Raw genomic sequence first — 18,585 nt, 5'->3', positions numbered from 1 at the left:
TGTGCGCGCATGCCATTCTTTAAGGGCGGAGGCCATTTGTGGTTTGGCACAGCTCTGCGAATGCTTATGTCGAAACACCGTCTGCGCCGTTTATGTTGGTAGCGAAACACATCCGGTTTGCGATGTTCGCAGGCAGTACTTGTGCCGTGTGATATGGTCAAGCAAGACAACTAAGTGTGTGTGGACCGACGATGTCAGACATAGCCGTGCATTTCGCCTGACGGCTGCATTACTGTGCACACGCACTTTTAGTCGAGCCCTGTATGCATGTCAAAACATAATTTCGCGTTTTATTTCGCTATAAAGTTACTTTATCTGCCTTCATCGAAAAAAAAGACAGATTCTGGTCCGTTGTCGTAAAGCCCTACGCATATAAGTACCTGAAATCGATAAATTTGTAACGGTGCAGCCATGTGCGTAGACCTCGGTTGCGCAGATTTGTCGAGTGTTTGAAACCTTGTCTTGCATAGCATCGTCAATTCTTTGTTTTAAGAGAGCGTTGTTGAGATATGTCCCAATCAAGACAGAAAGTGTTCTGAATATTGACTTTTATTCACAGGTGTCATACCACAGATTCCCAAGAGACCAGGACATATACAAAAAGTGGATTGCAGCCATCAGGCGAGATGAAGGCCCACTCTTCACAGTTTCGAAGGCCACCAGGGTCTGCTCTCTCCACTTTCTTAAGAGTGACTTTGTTGCTAATGTTGCTAATGGTTACCGACACTTACACCAGTCTGCTGTGCCATCCATATTTTTATTCAAGCAGCCAAAGCCATCGAGGAAACCACCAGCTCAACGGGCACCACTTCAGAAAGTTGCATTATCAAAAAGGAAGTGTAACGGTAATGTTCAAGGGCTTTTCACTACAGGACAAAAGGTAGACACCTGTATCGATAACCGAGCAGATGACAAGGAAAACTCAGCAGATGGATGCAACAAAAATACATTCAGTGAAGGCACTGACGTCTTCAATCTTGAAGATACGGGCTCCACTTTGCTTCCTGACAAACCGCAACAGTCACCAGAAGAACCAGCCTCTGGAAGTATTTGTGCATGCAGAGAAAATATTTCTGCCCTAGAGCAGGAGCTGGCTGCAAGCAAAGCAAGCGGAGCAGATACAGAAGCTGAAAATCATCACCTGAAGCTGCAAGTAAGCTCTTTAAGAAAAAATATTGCTGTCCTAGAAAATAAACTCGCTGCAAGCAAAGCAACCGAAGCAGAAAATCAGCGCCTGAAGCTGCAAATAAAGGCACAAAATAATGAATTAAAGCTGCTTCGCACAGAGCTTGTCACTGCACAGAAAAATATTGAGAAGCTGGAAGAATTGCCTCCATTTGGAATTCAAAGATTCAAGGACAACAATGATGACATTGAGTTTTACACTGGACTGCCCAGCTATAAGCACTTCTGTGCTCTCATGCATCTCCTTGATTTTGGGGAAAATGGTGAAAACATTGCACGCAAGCGTACGAGGAGCGGGCTACGAAATGTTGAGTATAGTGGTCGGCGACACAAGATTGGTATGGAGAACCAGCTCTTTCTTGTGCTTGTTAAACTTCGAGTTGGCTTATTTCACAGACACATCGGCCACTTGTTCAACGTCTCCATCAGCACAGTGTCAAGAATTTTTTCCGCAGTGCTTGAATATATTTATTTGCAGGTAACAGAAATGACAACATGGATATCACGACAAGCTATTGATGCTGCCATGTCATCTGCTTTCAAGGAAAAATATCCATCAACGCGTGTCATCTTGGATGCCACTGAGATTAGATGTGATGTGCCAACATCTTTCGTCACGCAATCACAAGTCTATTCCTCGTACAAGTCTACCCATACGTTCAAAGCATAGATGTGTGAGTGAGCCTTCTATCACATTACTGGATGCCGAATTTAACTTCTTGCGCGATCGTCTTTGATGTGCATGTTCCGGCTTCACTTCTGCTTGGTAGGCGCATGCGTGACAAGAGGATATATATATATATATGCACCATCCTTCCTTTCCAATAAACAGTTGTGAGTAGCGCTTGTCCTTGTCTGTCTCCCTTGTGTTCGTGGTTTCATTTGCGCTAAGCTACTACTTCAAATATGGACGACCAACTAGCCCAACAGTCAACTTTACTAGAGTTCAAAGCACTCATAGGCATATCCCCTCATGGAGTACTGACATTTGTTTCCGAACTATTTACTGGGTGTACGTCTGACAGAGAGTGTGTGGAGAAGAGTGGATTTTTAGACCTGAAGTTTGACACAGGTGACTCAGTCATGGCTGACAAGGGATTTAAAATAAAAGACCTGATACAAAGCAAGAAAGTTATGCTGAACATTCCACCCTTCCTCATGCATGGGCAATTTACTCCCGCCGAAGTGGAGGAGACTCAGGAAATTGCAGCTATCAGGATACATGTGGAGAGGAAGATCAAGAAAATCAAGGGATATCACATTTTTGACCGGTCGATTCGAATCACCCTTGTACCCTTAGCGAATCAGATGTGGGCCGTGTGTGCCTTCCTTACAAACTTCCAGCCATCACTTCTAAAAGAAGACACAAACTGATCGAATCCACAGTGTTCCTTAAAGACACTCATTTGCTAGTCATATGTCAATCCTCACTGCCTCGTGGTGCTGCCCTCCTCTTGTGTGCAATAAAATGTTTGCAGCCCTACTTGTCTTTTCGACATGCCATTTTTGCATTGTTTTCTGTATCACATCAGATTACAGTGCTCAACAGGTATGGCAGCAGTGTGTCAAAGTAAAAGTTGTCGAGCACCTCTCTGGCACTTCTCCATTCATTTTGATTAAATCTTATTCTTTCAATCAAAATAAAATCTCCTCCATAGACCACAAAGTAACCCCAGCGCAACTTCGATACACCCATCTGCCCAAGCAGTTGATGATAATACTGGTGGTCCCTCTTCAGCTCTGGTACACCATCCCTGATTATGCTACAGAAATCAGTGTTTAGAAGGGCAGACGCCTTGTGGTTACGTAAAGAGTAGGGACACTTTATCTCCACTACACCATAGGATTGTTCTGTGGGGTCGTACACAATCCTGTCGGGCGACGCACCCAACCAAGGAAAAGCTGGGTTAACCAGCAATCCACAGGTGCTAACTGTAGGAGCATGGCCCAGACGGCGTAGAGTATCCTCGTAGCGTTGAGCAGCTAGCGACTCCATCTTGATGCCGTAACTGGAAAAATGTAACAGAAATAAACTTAGTGCAATGTTAGTTAAGCTACAATGTATAGCACAATTTTTGGATACACTAATGCCACTCTGTGGCATATATAATTTGTTCATGTGTTTACAAGGATAAAAAGAAAATACTAACTTGACTGCAGTAACTCTAGAAAGGTCTCTTGCAGCTGTGAGGTTCTGCAGGCCCTTAATAGTCCACTCCTTCCTATTCAGGACCGCACCAAACTTGGAGGATGTGACACGAAGCCGGCGTTCCTGCTGCCATGTTGCACTTTTTGCCTGCTGGCGGCTGTCCTTTTCAAGCGCTTCAGCTGCCAATGGTGTCACACATATCTCCTGATGCAGGAAATAAATGTGAGACAGATATGAAAATTAAAAACATTGCATGTTTCTCACGCTCAGTGCACACATTGGTCTAACGGATAAAGAGATGTACGTCTTAATATTTGTGGGGTTGCTAAAAATACAAAATATTACATCTGTCCGATACAACCTAGTGACAGGAAACTATATGAAAGTGCGCATCTATTTGCTACCAAACGCGGGTCCAAGGCAATTAAAATATTGAATGTGATGACTCTGCCTATAGCATCGAAACCATGGCTAAACGTAATTCGCACAAGGATTTGGCACCAACACACAACAATCGAGAGGTTCATAATTCCTTGCAAGAAACATTGACCAGCCTCTGACCTGCATAACACTGTTTGACTCAAGGTGTGCTGGAGGATTCCAGGCTGTGCCGCTTTCGAAGAAAGTGACAGTCGGGATGCTTTCACAAGGATTTTCTTCGTTTGCTGGTTGTAACCCAGAAAGAAGCACAGTGAAACCGTGTGGCAGCAGGGACTGCTGGTAGCTCTGTGGCGCCAATGAGGACACCAGCCCAAACCTGGACTGCACGGTGTCGCCTTCGTCGGTCAGCAGGAGCGCTTTCGCGAAGTCATTATCTGGGTCAAACGAAAGCAGTTCTTGAGCAAACTTTTGCTTCGCCTCTTCTTGCTCCTGCCGATTTCTTCGGCGTACACGGCGCTCCTTCGGCAAGGCAAACTTTGGCGCGCTAGTCCCGCCTTCTTTCGCTTTGCGCCAGTCCACGGATTGAAGCGGGCATCCTCTGATCGCGCTTCTGCGGAGAATCCTCCATTGCTGAGGCAAATCCGTGCACGAGAGCTGGTCCGGCGCCTCTGAGAAACTCTTTGACTGTAGGAGCATGGCAGTCCTCAAAACAGCGATCATGTGGTTGCAGGCGAGCTTTCCTGCCGGGCAGTCGCAGCTTCCATCGATGATGCGTGTCGCGCCCAATGCTATCATCACGGAATACGGGGGCGCGTTCTTCTTTTTGCTTCGGTAGCATGGTGCCTTCAAGAAGATGAGCCCGGCGCTGGAAATAAATAAAGAGTGCTAAGCTCCTCCATCCATGACTTCAGACAAGAGAATAAACTATTGCACCAACTGATCTATAATTTGTTTTCTTAAACCTAAGCATAAATAAAGTCATGAGGATTTCTTAACATTCACACAACAGCAAAGCACTTTTATCACTGAGAGTCAACGGTTGCGACTATCGCCCGTTTACATGCGATAGAGTTGCACAAATATTTACCTGTTTTGGGTGACATTGGTCTTCAGCGCACATACGTTGACGTACGATTCCACGTGAAAGTTGTAGCTTCGTTCGTAGCTTCGTTTCGTTCCCGATCGTCCTGCATAAAATTCGTGTACGCTCCGATCTGACAGCGGAGGTAACACGGCCAGGTCGTTCTTCCATCCAGTGATGGGGAAAATTACCTTCCCTGAATGGTGCGACATCGTTGAGAGCGATTGCACAAACGGGGAACACAAAATGCAGCGCAGACGATTGTTCACGTTAAGATAAGGCCACAGAACAAAAACCAACTTGCCTACCCCTATCGCATCCGCATGTGCACTGCGGTTTTTTTTTTGTAATGTTTTCATGCACAATGGCGGCGCTGCACAGTGTTGCTTGAACACTCCAGAGCTTTTTACAGTGTTGCTGGCATTTATGCAACTGGTCTATTATTATTGCCTTCTTCGGGGCAGCATGTCATTCCTGGAAGTCACGTGGCACTCAACGACTACTGGGTGAGAAGGTCTGAGTGTGCCGTCGTGCTAACAGCGCGGCCGATAAAGGCACGCCGAGTTCCGTCTGCCACCGCGGCTGCCTTGGAGTTTGTTGTCGCTGATGTATGCTCTTAACATCTCGTTTTTTGTATTCTTTTTACAAAGTCTTTGTACATTTTGCATATTCAATAAGCCTTCGAGCGCAGCCTTCCGCATCGGATTTGCCAAAGCGGTGCATTTGTTTATATTGACATCTACAGCCACAGATCGTTGCTAGCTTCGAATATTGTGGAACCAGCGCATCGCTGATATGAAGTAATGTCAAAACGTTGCAAAATATACATATCTGCGCACATTTGCCATGTTGTTCCACCCCGAGATGAGTCAATATGAGCCGCCTAACCACTTAAACAGCGGCAACTGTGATCCGGACACATATATTACGGGCCGTTAATTTATTACTGATTCTCTCTTTTCGTAAACTCCATAATACCTACAGTTTGCGAGTGCCATAAAGCATTATCAGAGAAAACTGTGCTCGCGATAAGGGCTCACTTGAAGGCCGCGTAGTTCTCTGGCGAAAACGCGGATGCCATCGCTGATACCGTTGGTAGCTGAGCGAGGCGATTGTTTATGCTGTGGCTATGGTGTTGGGCTGCTGAGCACGAGGTCGCGGGATCGAATCCCGGCCACGGCGGCCGCATTTCGATGGGGGAGAAATGCGAAAACACCCGTGTGCTTAGATTTAGGTGCACGTTAAAGAACCCCAGGTGGTCAAAATTTCCGGAGTCCTCCACTACGGCGTGCCTCATAATCAGAAAGTGGTTTTGGCACGTAAAACCCCAAATATTATTATTATTATTGTTTATGCTGCTGTACCGAATGTACTGTCTCTTGTTTCTCGTTTGATGCATAGGGAAAAAGTGCTTCTCTTGAACCTAGAAATGCGTCAGCATAACAACGTATACAGGACCACCCAACTACGTAGCCAATGCGACCGGCAGCCTTCGGGAACGGTGACGTGCAGATGTTGGCACAGCGGTGTGTCGCCGCTTGCTGCTTAATGTGCAAGCACCGTGCGAAGTGTAGTTGACATCAAATATGTATATGGCCACAACTGTACTATAAAAGCGGTTTCCTTCGCCGTAATTGCTTATTTTTAAGTTCAGGTTCACCGGTAGGGGGTGCACGAACTCGACGGGGCCAGGCCTAACCCAACGTTCGCTTAACAGGATCAACATTGCCTCAAATTTCAAGTGCACGGCTTTAGAGGACTGAAGCTTGTGCATTTAAACCAAGGTCAGTCCAAACAGGTCGCGAAGCTTCGGCCGAGAAGCGGTTCAGAACAACTTATCACCGACATCATCAAAGGTGGTTATGGGAGCCGCGATTGATGCATCACTGTGTTTGGCGGGTACAAACATTATGAAAGAAAAACGCGTTTCTTAATTAAAGCGAGACACGGTTAGATTCATCAACGAAAATAACATTCCTTATCAATGTTATATATGCGTGACGAGTAAAGAAAAGACAACTCAATTTTATTTCATCCTTATCAATAAATACCTTTTTTCAGCGCCAATTGTAAGAGGGCAAGTCAGGCACGCACTGCCACCACCAGTAAGAGTGGGCCGACGCTGCTAAGAGACTCAACGTGATATTCTTAAAATGTCGCGCAAGTGTAACGCAGGGTTTTTTCGTTAAATTTGCTAGCCGTCAATGCAAGGCGGCAACATCAAAGGTGGTTCACGGTGCAGTCCGGACGAAGCCCTGGTCGCTTTCTGTGGAAACGTGGCGCTGCAGTCTAACGCTACACACGTTTTCGGCACCACACCGACGTAGAGCTACTATTGGAGTTCCAACGCGGTATACATGGCATGAGTGTTTGCTAGCAGTGCGTGTCCGTAAGCTTTTTAAAGCGAAGCTTTTTGTGTCTCACTGATTCGTCCTAGAGCGCCGAAAACACGCTGCAGGAAAGCCAACTTACTGGCCGGCTGGTCAGTGCGTGATAACGGCGCGAAGCGACAAGCTCAGCAAGAGTAGCGCATGCGCACAAAGTTCACTGGAAGCGCAAGTTGCGTCTTCTAGGCATGACACTGCCCCTGTCGCGACTAACTGAGCTTCCCCGCTTATCGGAGACAGCAAGTGCGCGTGAACACGGGCTCGTCTTAGGATCCGAAAAAAAAAAAATTCAAAGCCCCTTTGTTAGACAAAGATGTTTGAACGCCACGCTACCCAATGCTACCCAGGCGAACTGTATATATCTGCATTGCATTATGCGTGTCACGCAATGCATTCCCGGCCGTCACCATGGGTAGGCATCGGGTACAGCGCATAACGGGAGAAGAAGAGGCTGCCGTAGGCGAACGTAAGCGCGAGCGCGATCGTGCCCGTAAGGCCAATCCCGTGTACCGGCAACGGCATGCAGAAGCCATGTGAGAGACAGACGCTTGTGCATTCGAGATGCCTACTGGTCTTGTGATCGCCAGCGTGTGCATCAGACCGAACACCTCTCGTTGTGACGTGGAAACGTTCCTGGCAGAAACGATGTAGACCTTAAAGCCACGTGCATAGTACACCGATCCTCGTGTTCGGTTTCGCGACTAATCCGCTAGGGCAGGGCGCATGCGACGTCGTGCCATGAAAAAAGGCGGACTGGACATTAATGCTTTTGCATTCACAACTCATAAGTGCTTAGGTGTTCTCGAATTTTTTAAAGATTTCGGTATAGCCTTTAAAAAAAACGCGCCCAATGTACATGAAGAGGATTTCGTCAGAGAGCTCCCAACGCTTTCTTCAGTTTAGCGTCCGCACTTGGGAGAAGCGGCGCGCCACATCGACACTATACATACAGGAAAGGAAAACGCTTGAAATACCGGCGCGCGCATTTAAGAGGTAGCTTTAGCTAGTGACCAACTGACTTAACCTAACCCGAGCTCTAGTAATCTGCGAAGCACGCGAATAGTAGCGATTCATATGGCCTCGCCGAACAGTCGTCGACATGCGCAACATGCTCTTACTATTCCATCATCTGTATGTAGCTGCTGCAGTGATGCAGTGGTCGGAACACGAAGTTATGCACCGAACTGTCAAACCATGCCCGAAGACTGGGGCTTTTTTTTTTCTGTTCAGCGGCATTTTGTGATGATGACATGCCGACTGGCTGAAGAAAAGCGCTATGCGAAGACCCGTTTGTGAACCGTAGAATGGCTATCACCACTAAATGTGAATTGAAGCCAACTAGAGAAGCGAGCGGCTGCGGAGACGGGGGGTACTGATTTCGCCTCCTGTCGATAACTGTTAAGTCCGAACAAACGGTGCAAACATCGATTCCAAGTATCTTATTAAACGAGTCGTACAATATCATGCATTCTTTTTGTAAAGACTGAGGGATAACGAATCAGCGGGAAAGACAAAACCTACTTTTGCTGTCGCTGTGTTTAATTCTTTGTTACTACATAGAAATGTTTGTCTGTTGTGTGGTTATACCGCACGTCATTGCTAACGTTTGCGATAAAGTACTCAAGACGTACCTCCTGGTGGACCGTAATCGGCTCCTGGGGCAGGTGGGTAACCAGGGGCTCCTCCGCCGAGTGGCGGGGGGTATCCGCCGGAGCCACTGCCATAGCCGCCCCGAGGTGGTACCGGGGGTTGGCCACCGGGTGGAGGGTAGCCCCCCTGTGGCGGGTTGGCCCCAGGGTAGCTCATCACTCCAGCGGTACCGCCCTGGCGCCGCAGAGGACCTGCACGGGATCATGCGCACGCAGCTCGCGGACACGATTGTCCTTCCCGGCGCTTTCGCAGTCCGGAGAGACAGAATGCTCAAACGGTGAACAGGCGCGTTCCTTGAGGCCGTTGCTAATCGCAATGTGGTTTTTAGCATAAGAAACGAACCTGTTCCTACTCGTCAGAGGTCATCCCTGACCTATTACCGACCGCGGTGTCCCCGTGGTTACAGGGTTCAGCTGTTGAGCACCAAGTCGCAGATTACATTGCTGCTGATGCGGTAGCATTCTGACGGGGCAGCACGCAAAACACTCTCATGCACACTCTAAGGAACTCCAGCTCATCAAAATTTGCCCGCCATCCCTCACTACGGCATTCCTGTCCACCGTGAATCTTTAGTATGTAAAACCCCCACAGACCCCTCTCTAAGCCGTCCGGCGTCCAAGGCGTTTGAGGAGAGATGTTCTTTGACTATAGGCAAGAACAGCAGGAGCTTGATGTTATAGGCAAGAGGTCTGACTGACGCTGTAATATGATGTTCCAGGCAGCAGCACTGACCAGACTGGCACGATGGTTTCTATATGTGACGCGTCCTGAAGTCAGCGCTATAACCGACATTTCAAGAACATGGATCTCGGCACTCCGCGCTTCCTTCGTCTAAATTGATGGCACGCTGAAATGGCAGAATTAACGAAGCATACTCACCGGAGCAGAGAAAATTTTGCTGCCGGCTTCCGGCGAACGGCGAAGGCCGAAATCTTCTTCCACCACGCGACGGCTAGCACGCGGCACGTGCCCCGGGCGCGTCTTTCACATTCATGGCACGTGACAGCTAGGCATAGAAAAAATAGACGTGTCAAAAACTCTGCGCTCCATTTCGCTGTATTCTTATCCACCTATCCTCGATGTGCACCAGCGGGTAACTGCTGTTAAAATGCGGTCAGTCTAAGATCTTTTTTGTAAATATATTCATAATAGATTCTTGGTTGGCGGCAGTGCAAGAGACAAGGAGGAAGGAAGCGAGACGACAAACACGGCAGATGAACAACAACAACAACAACAACAACCACAAACACGGCGCTGATTCACAGCGCAATTCTTTATGTGATAGATTTCTAGAGAACTAAAATGGGCGGTATATTTCTTTGCGTATCACCTGCACAGTAAAGAAGAAAATTTGAATGTGGCGAATAGTTCACATGGATGTACGACGATCTCTTCATACCGCGTAAGCAAAATGTGCTCGATCCCCAGGTGGTCGAAATTTCCGGTGTCCCTTACTACGGCGTATGCAGCTTGAACACTATACACTCCGCCAACAGGCGATCCCAACTCATTTAGTTGCGTCACTCAGCAGACATTAAAGTGATTTATGATGTGCTACTATTGGGCTTCCAATGTCAACACGGCAATTCTCCAAAGTGTTTACGAAGAAAGGCGCTTTTAGCAGCTATACTGCAGGTTCCAGTTATGCAATTATGCGCAGTTCTGCGCGTAATTTGACTAAAGTGAGAACGGAAAGACACCTTAACAAGCCGAAATCGGGTACTCTACTACCAAGAAAATTGAACGAGACCGAGAGCGTGACAAATTCTCTGCTATGGAGCCGCCATCTTGTCCTTGTTTTTAGCGCAGTGCTCCAGCCTCCTCCTCCCATGCGGAGTGCGTGGATTCGAGCTCCACCTCATCTTTCTTTCCTTACTACAGCGAAGCTGTTTATGGCTAGAGTTCCGTGCGTTTTTCGTGTCCGTCAATAAATCTGTAAGCAAAAAACTATCATCAGCAACGGCTCGTGCCACAGCTCGCGCGTTCGTCGTCATCTTCTTCCACAGCTGGCTCCGTTGCCGCTTATCATGGCAGCATTCCCATACTGCCCCTCCCTCTGCAGAGGCGCTGACGGCAGTGGCCTACTGCCAGTCGGTGCGGTGATTTCGGTCCCACATTTGGTTAATATGAAACGATAAGTGATTTCAAAGACGGCTACTTTGCCTATTGCGTAGGTATTAAAATGTTTTTGCGCTTTCCAGCCGCACTCACGAGGAAGCTACATGCAAGTATTAACATTGGCAGTGACGCGGCGAACGCGTAGCGGCCTCCGCCTTTTTTTCCCCTCCATGTAGCGCAAGTCAGCAAACATTCTGGGTCGAGCGCCGCTTCTTCTTCTGAAGCGTGAAGTTCGTCGTAAAATTTCGCTGCGTGTATACTGCGTGGCCCTAGTGTCGAGGACACCGGCCATGCTGCATGTCCTCTCTTTTTCTATGAGGCGAGAGAGAGAGAGAGAAATAACTTTTATTTGTGTAGCCGGCAGATTGGCCGGGGGGGGGGGGGGGGAGGGTGCGACCCCGCCTAGATGCCGGCCAGAAGCCCTTGAGCTCTATCGGCCTGCAGGACGGCCAAAAGTTGGTCTTCGGGGGCCGAGCTGAGCAAACACGGTCTCCCACTGCTTCCGACCCTGTCAGGGCGCCCAAGGGCAGGCACACATAATGTGATCCAGGTGCGAGGCACTATTTTTTTAGGACGTCTGAAATATTTACACACCAGAAAACAATTTGAAGCGCTGCAGACACCCGAGCGGCGAGTAAAGCATTTCGCGGTCTGCAACCGGCTTTTGACGTATGCGAAAACGCCAAATTCAGCTGCGCGATTGTGTACAGGACAGCTTTGCTCAATCCTAACAAATAAAATATGGAAAGAAAAGCCACCAGCAGCAGTCAGGTTGGGCAGAAAAATTCCAAGCATGCTCCAGAAGTGTATCTTGAAGACACGAGAGTCTCTGTCCCAAGAAGACACAAATACACCTGGAATTGGCACGGCTAGCAGCGCTGTGCAAAACCGAAACGCTTCGTAGGAAAAATTCCTGCATGGCAAAGCTTCAAATACCGAAATGATGACGCTGAGATGGAGCTGTCGGGTGACGAGGAAAACTAGAGCTCGGAAGGACCACACCTGAGGATGTAATACAGTTGAGATTTTAAGGATAAACTGAACAAAGTGAAAGAAAACGCTACACTGGCTAAAGAAAAACAGCCACTATACCGGACGCAATTGATGAAGATAAGCGATAGTTAGAGGATGATTCGTGCATCATAAGCGCGACGTCACCAATCCAAGACTACCTATTCCCTTCCAAGGTCAGTGTGGATCATGAGATTCACTTTCCCCGTGAGCTTTAAAAAAAATCTTTTAGGGTAAAAATGCCGCGCTAGTGCTGTTACGGCTGCCACCAGTTGGTACGGGAACGGCATTTCGGTGACCTTTAACAGCGTCTGCTTGGAGCTCGGATCAGATAGACCATCGGAGAGGGTCCGGCAGGAAAGACGAGGTGATGCAGTCATACATCGTTAAGGGCGAGCGGTGCGCTCCAAGGAAGTTACAGAAACGTCTCGCGTGCGTGCACCTGCACGCAAGGGCAGAAAAGATGCCTCCACGTGGCGACTCGCTGGCCTTACACCCTCCACCATCCGGGCAACCTCCTTCTCTCTCGCTCCCTGGTAGAGTGCCTTGTAAGGACACGTCGGGTCAACCTACACAGAGAGAAACCACTCTTTGGCGTATAAAGGTTGAACGTAGGTCACGTCGTGTCAGCCCACGCAAAGCAACACGAAGAGAAACCACTTTTTGGCGTAGAAAGGTTGAACGTAGGACAAAGGAGAGTAGGATTTGCACTGGTGCATAATTCCGTCGTGCATACACCGACGGACAAGTATTTTCATGTGGACAAGCGTGACGATTAGGCACGTCGCGTCTCGGGCGTTTGGCATCCGTTCCATTCATTGCCGCATGAAGTGAACCATAACAGTGCCAACATGGATTCCCCCAGAAGCCCTTTAACCAGTGTAGGAAGGAGAAAAGTATACAAGCACAGGCTTGTCTTGTGGCTTAACGCGCGACACACAACGGCGTAAACGCCCTTGCTGTCAAAGAAAAACTCGCAACAGCTTCCGGCACGCCGAGGAAGCTGCCCGTGTCCAAGGACGCTAAGCCGTCACCTAGGCTGGTGGGCTTATGTCCCCACCCTGCCCAAATCGCCGGACATTTCAAATACAGTTTTCACTCACTCAGAAGGATAGGAGCAGACGCCGAGGCTGTGGTTTTCTTGGGCATGCTCTTCAACTCGGGCGTAGATGCACTGTGTCCGTGAATGTTGACTACATCAGTGGTGCAAATAGTTTTTCATCCAACGCGACGACAGGACTGAATAAAATGAGTGCCACGAACGCTTCCTTAAACACCCCGCTACACCAGTAAACACACCAAGTATACGGACTGTGAGTCAATGTTAACCAGCTCAATACCCAAAACCCAGCACATCGTGGTCACTAGAGCCGTCGAGTTCGTCAGAGCCCAACGGTTGCTTGCCACCTCCCACCTAGCGACCGAACCCATCTGAAGTTAAATAATTGTCCCGTCTCTCTCTCTCTCTCTCTCTCCCTCTCTCTCTCTCTCTCTCTCTCTCTCTCTCCCTCTCTCCTAAAGAAACTACGTCCGCACAACCTCAGGGTTACTTGTTGGAAGTGCTGTTCTTATAGTACAGATCTATCTTACAGAGAAGAAGTATATGGCTAGCCAATTCGTCCGTCCGTACGGCCGTCTGTCGGTCGCCTGTACGCCGAAAACTCCTCCGGCGCAACCCAATGCGCATGCGCGAAAAAAAAAAGAGGCGCGCGATTAGCCAGCACCACCTAGAGAGCACAAGGCCTGTTTACTCCGATCCATGACGTCACGCTACCTCGCCCGACAAAACAGGCGTGATGAAAACGGTGAGCTCAAAATCACTGTTGCCTACTCGAGAGCGTCCCCATTAGATTCTACGGCAGTCGCACCAGGCAACATGGCTTCATGGATCGGAATGAAAAGGCCTTGAGCTATCTAGGTGGTGTTGGATCAGCTGCGAGCGACATCGTTGCTCTCCGTCGCAGCTGAGCGCGCGCGCAACAGTTTCTCTCCGGCTCCGAAATAGGCCACGCATCATACGTACTTCTTCGGAGCAGGCAACTTTCGATCAGCAACGCCGCGAGCAGAACCGGGAAGGAGTTCGTCTACGCGGTGCCGATGCTACAGCCCGGGCACAAGAACAGGCTCGTGCAGCCAAGCGCAAGCAGCAACTGCGTACCGAGGATCCGGCAGCCTACCAAGCCGTCGTTTAATGAACCATCGGGATTAACCCAGTGATTAACAACGGGACCGCACGTTTCAGCTTCGCTAGTTAACCATCTGTACGGAGTGCTTGCGCGGTGATGTTTGTCGGTGCTCGCGATCGGCCTTGAGTGCATTGCTTTTTCTCCGCCCAGTAACACGGAACAAATAACAGAAGAGCGCTGCATTGCTTAAGAAAATAGCTATACAATTTTTACGTAATACTACTGCCTAATCATAATTGCTGTGCGTAATTCGAATAGTATGTGCGCAACTTCACAAGCGCATCTTACGAAATATATACACACAGCTGCATTGCACTAGCTCTTTCGCATTCGGTCAAAGTCAATAGAGAGCTTTAGACAGTGGACAAGCGATTTGCGTACGCAAGAACTAGGGGCGACGGTACTGCGCATGCGCAGACCCCTACGTCTGAGTCTGCGCATGCGTAGTACCGTCGCCCCTAGTTTTTGCGTACGCAAGCCGCTGGCGTCCCCTAACCTAAAACTCTCCAATGGCACAGCCGTCACGCACGCCAAAGTGCGCACCCGCAGGCACATGCAGACCGGACCGCGGGGTTTTATCTTTGCTACTGAAATAGGACGTAGCGGAAAAAATTCTTGCATGTGATTCGGAACAAAAAACAAACCCATTCTTTCAATCCATCACTAATCATGAACATCATTCTTCAAGGAACCGCGCAGGCTGTCCAAATAAACGAAAATCATGTAGTGACTGGTTCGCTGAGCACGTCATGTTGCCGTATGTGTCATATCGAAACATGCATTCTAATGCTGCAGCAAACAGACAAACTTTGCAGCGCAGTCGACAGCATTTTCATCTCGACCGTGATTTTCGGCCATGCCTTTTACTCGATTCGCTACCACTCTGTCATCCACCATCCACGGCTGGCTGATACGTGTTGATAACGCGAGCGGAGTGCCACCCTGATGAAGAGCGGAAAGCGTCAGAAGGAATACCATAAGAAGAGGTATTACTACAAAATCGTGGGCGAGTCGTCACAGCCTTATGGTTGAGGATGTCAAAGCACTCCGGTGACTGCACAGCTCAACAGTGTGTGGTGCGTGCGCGTGCTTCATCACTACCGTATGCCAACTGATGCCACCACTTGAGAAAAGCAGGCATTCAGTTGAACAGATCCGCATTTATTATCGACACAATCAGCGCACACTATCTCTCATCAGTTGAGAAAGTACTGGACAAAATTTATAATCAGCATACTGTAGTCAGTGCAACGCTGCTGCAAATTACACAAATTGACGCACACCTTGGCGCGAATAAAACCGCTTCTAGACATAATTTTAGGTGTCCTCGAATTTCTCGTTCAAAATCGTCAGAGGCTTCTGCATCGTAGACGAATGAGTTGATTCACGGCGCTCGCCTGTCCCGATTGAACCATTCGACAACATTGGTAGTCTCCCACGGATACTGCAAGCGAGCCGATGCCGAGCAGGTGCACCTCAGTTGCCTCGGACAATGGCAAGTAGGGCCTTCCTGTAGTTGCCCGACGTGTCTGACTGCAGGGGAGAAAAGAATAGCGCGCTGTAACTCGGCGTTGCACACTGTTCGTCCTGATAGTGCACAATAAATAATATCGGCAGTACTGGTAATGGTAAGAAGGCTGAAACAAGAACAGGCGCTTTTTCTGCCCCTCTTACATTTGTCCACTAGACTTTCTATAGATATTCACCCTGGACCAGGCCGTCATCGAGAGAGAGATAGAGAGAGAATAAACATTTTTATTGGGTGAATGCAGCTTTGAAGAGGCGTCCTCATTCCAGAATGCTTTGAGCTCGGGCCGCGTCCTGGGCCCTCGCAATCAGCCGTTGCTGATCCTCGAGGTCGGAGCTCGCGAAGGCGCTCTCCCAAAGCTCGTTGATGTGGTAAGGGTTGGGAGGATTTAATGGTGCCACTCTGTAACCCGCTACTATGTGCCTGGGGGACCCGGGCTCTGCGCAGAAGCGGCATTGCGGAGAGAATTGTGTAGGGGCTATGAGGTGATTTCTGGTTGGGTGTGGGAATGTATTAACCTGCAGAGCTCAGAGGAGCCATTCCTGCTCTCTAGGTAGTGACTTGTGTGGGGTGCATATGTTCTGCGGGTTAGCTTGTAGTGTTGTGTGATGTCTTGGTACAAGACTAGAGGGTGCACGCGCTCGGGTTCAGATTCATCGGCGTCGGCTCGGTGGGTCAAATCTCGAGCCACGTTGTTGGCGACCTCGTTGCCAGGAATGTCGTGATGAGCTGGCGCCCAGATGATCATGACTGACCTCGTTGGCGGCTTTTAATTGATGATCTGAAGCGTAGTGGTATGAATTTTGCCGCTAGCAAAGTCATCAGACCGTCATCGAGGGAGACGGGGTGATGGCTACGTATCGCCATAGTGAACACGGGACATTTGCAAACAGTAGGAAAAAAACTTGCAGTTTCGCTCAAAAGCGCGATGCAATGTTAGTGGCAGCTTCCGCATCTCCGGAGGCCCGTCGCATGAGAGCCCTCGGCGGGGGCCTCCGGCGTTCACCATTATTGAAGAGCCCCTACCAAGTTTACATGCGAAACCAACAGCAAAAGAAATTAGGCCAATAAGTGGCAGGTTAGCTCCAAGGGGCAGATGAGATGAAGTCGTGGTCAGTGTAGCTGTAGGCCCAGGCCTTACTTCTGTGTATGACAAGGACCCCACCATTTGTGTTTAAAATATAAAACGTCTAAGCTATCTGCCCAAAATTTCGGAGACCGTCTATTGGACAGTAGAGTGGCTAAAATGTTCAGAGGGAACTGGGAAAGAGTGTTTGTAGCACTCGGCCAGGCTACATGGTTTCTTGACCCATCACTACCCACGACACGGCACAACTGCGGCAGGTATAAGATGCACGCTGATGTCCCGAGAAGGTTAAGCTTCATTATCGTTTTACTGTATATGCAAAAAGAGTCATTTCACGCGAACTGTCCCAACCGTGGAGCTCGAGCAATATCCATTTCTCTCAAGAAATAAAAAAAAGAAAATTACACGTATATAAGCATTATTTGCGCAGTATTTTCCCAAAATGTTTTGAGCGGAAAAACATATTTGCGCCCATGAGAGCCACTTCAATGTAAGGAAACCTTGGAAAACCAGGTGCAAAACAAAAATTCCGAAAAATTGGCCGTCTCGTGCATTCTTTCAAACTTTGCATTCTTGCGTTGTCTGAACATTGTGCTTTCAATATACAACTTCACAAAATATTTTTGTTCTTTCACTCTTAACAATGAGGCAAGAAAAGCTCAAATTATAGCGTTTTTGGGAAATCTTTCACAAGAAATAGTCGCGGAAGAAAACATGGAATTACTTTCACAGAACTGCCCGAAAAACGTACCATCTTCTACAATTTCGGTCGAGCGCCACGGTTGGGACAGTTGGCGTGGAATGACCCGAAAAGGAATTGCGTTTGTACAATAGCCTACGTGACAGTGTACTGTATTGCTCTTCTTTGAGCGTGAACACGGGAGCGCGTGACTTTCATACAACGAGCGCAGCTTACCGGCACCGTAGAATCGCTCTGCGCATGTGCGGCGAAAGTTTATAGCCTTCGTTCGCGCGCGTCACGTCAGCTCGGCTATCGTCTGCGAGGCATTTTTTTTCCTTCAGTGCGGGAGACATTTAGCTAATAAGCGACACCAGGCAGCGGCTACATCAAACGGCGCGTTCCTGAACTTTGGTGTCTCGGCTCAGTACCATGCAGTATCATGTTCGTTGCCACTTAAACCCGCAAATATATTCACCCTGCAATTAAAGAAGACAGAAAATAGGCTACGCGAAGGAAGGTACCAACCAATTTCTTCATTTAATTCATGCTTGACCAAATATCTTAGGCACACTTGGAAACTTAACAGCTGCTGGCTGCGATTAATCACTGCTTGGATCGGGATCGGGCAATATAGACGAATTCTACAGCATTAATGAGAGAGTAGCTGTAGTCGTAATCAAACTTAATAAGAGGTATAGATCAATGGTAGTACAAGCCTACACTCCAACATCCAGTCACGATGATGAGGAAGTAGATCAGTTTTATGAAGATGTTGAATTAGCGATGAGAAAAGTGCAAACTGTAGTAATGCGCGACTTCAATGCCAACGTGGGGAAAAGGCAGGCTGGTGAACAAGCAATTGTCAACCACGGCGTCGACTCTAGGAACGCTAGAGAGGAGATACTGGTAGAATTCGCAGAAAGGAATAAGCTTCGAATATTGAACACCTGTTTCAGGAAGCGTAGCAATAGAAAGTGGAACTGGAAAAGCCCCAATGGTGAAACAAGAAATGATATTGATTTCATACTTTCTGCTGATCCCAGCATAGTGCAAGATGTAGAAGTGTAGGTAGGGTAAAGTACAGTATCACAGGTTAGGGATGGCTAGGATTTACCTCAATTTGAATAGAGAAAGAGTAAA

The 18,585-nt window shown here is 48.3% G+C and overlaps 2 protein-coding genes across 9 annotated transcripts in view; both read right to left on the bottom strand.

Annotated features, from left to right (window-relative positions):
- The window catches only part of LOC135912491 (annexin A4-like), a 39,460-nt gene extending 29,602 nt beyond the window's left edge, over nt 1-9,858 (bottom strand). For both annotated transcript variants that reach the window (XM_065444935.2, XM_065444936.2), the window contains exons 1-2: nt 9,713-9,858; nt 8,815-9,024 (exon numbers count right to left, since the gene is read on the bottom strand). In XM_065444935.2, the coding sequence (XP_065301007.1) occupies nt 8,815-8,989 (175 nt within the window). In that variant the 5' untranslated portion in view covers nt 8,990-9,024; nt 9,713-9,858. The remainder of the gene's footprint in view (nt 1-8,814; nt 9,025-9,712) is intronic.
- A 5,430-nt stretch (nt 9,859-15,288) lies between these two features.
- Nucleotides 15,289-18,585, bottom strand: part of LOC135912492 (annexin A13-like) — a 28,414-nt gene continuing 25,117 nt past the window's right edge. For all 7 annotated transcript variants that reach the window (XM_065444940.2, XM_065444941.2, XM_065444942.2 and 4 more), the window contains one exon: nt 15,289-15,681. In XM_065444940.2, the coding sequence (XP_065301012.1) occupies nt 15,625-15,681 (57 nt within the window). In that variant the 3' untranslated portion in view covers nt 15,289-15,624. The remainder of the gene's footprint in view (nt 15,682-18,585) is intronic.

Source organism: Dermacentor albipictus, chromosome 1, assembly GCF_038994185.2.
Source record: "Dermacentor albipictus isolate Rhodes 1998 colony chromosome 1, USDA_Dalb.pri_finalv2, whole genome shotgun sequence".
NCBI classification, from domain to species: Eukaryota; Metazoa; Arthropoda; class Arachnida; order Ixodida; family Ixodidae; genus Dermacentor; species Dermacentor albipictus.
The sequence above is the reverse complement of the archived record's forward strand: the minus strand, read 5'-3'. Positions and strand labels throughout refer to the sequence as shown.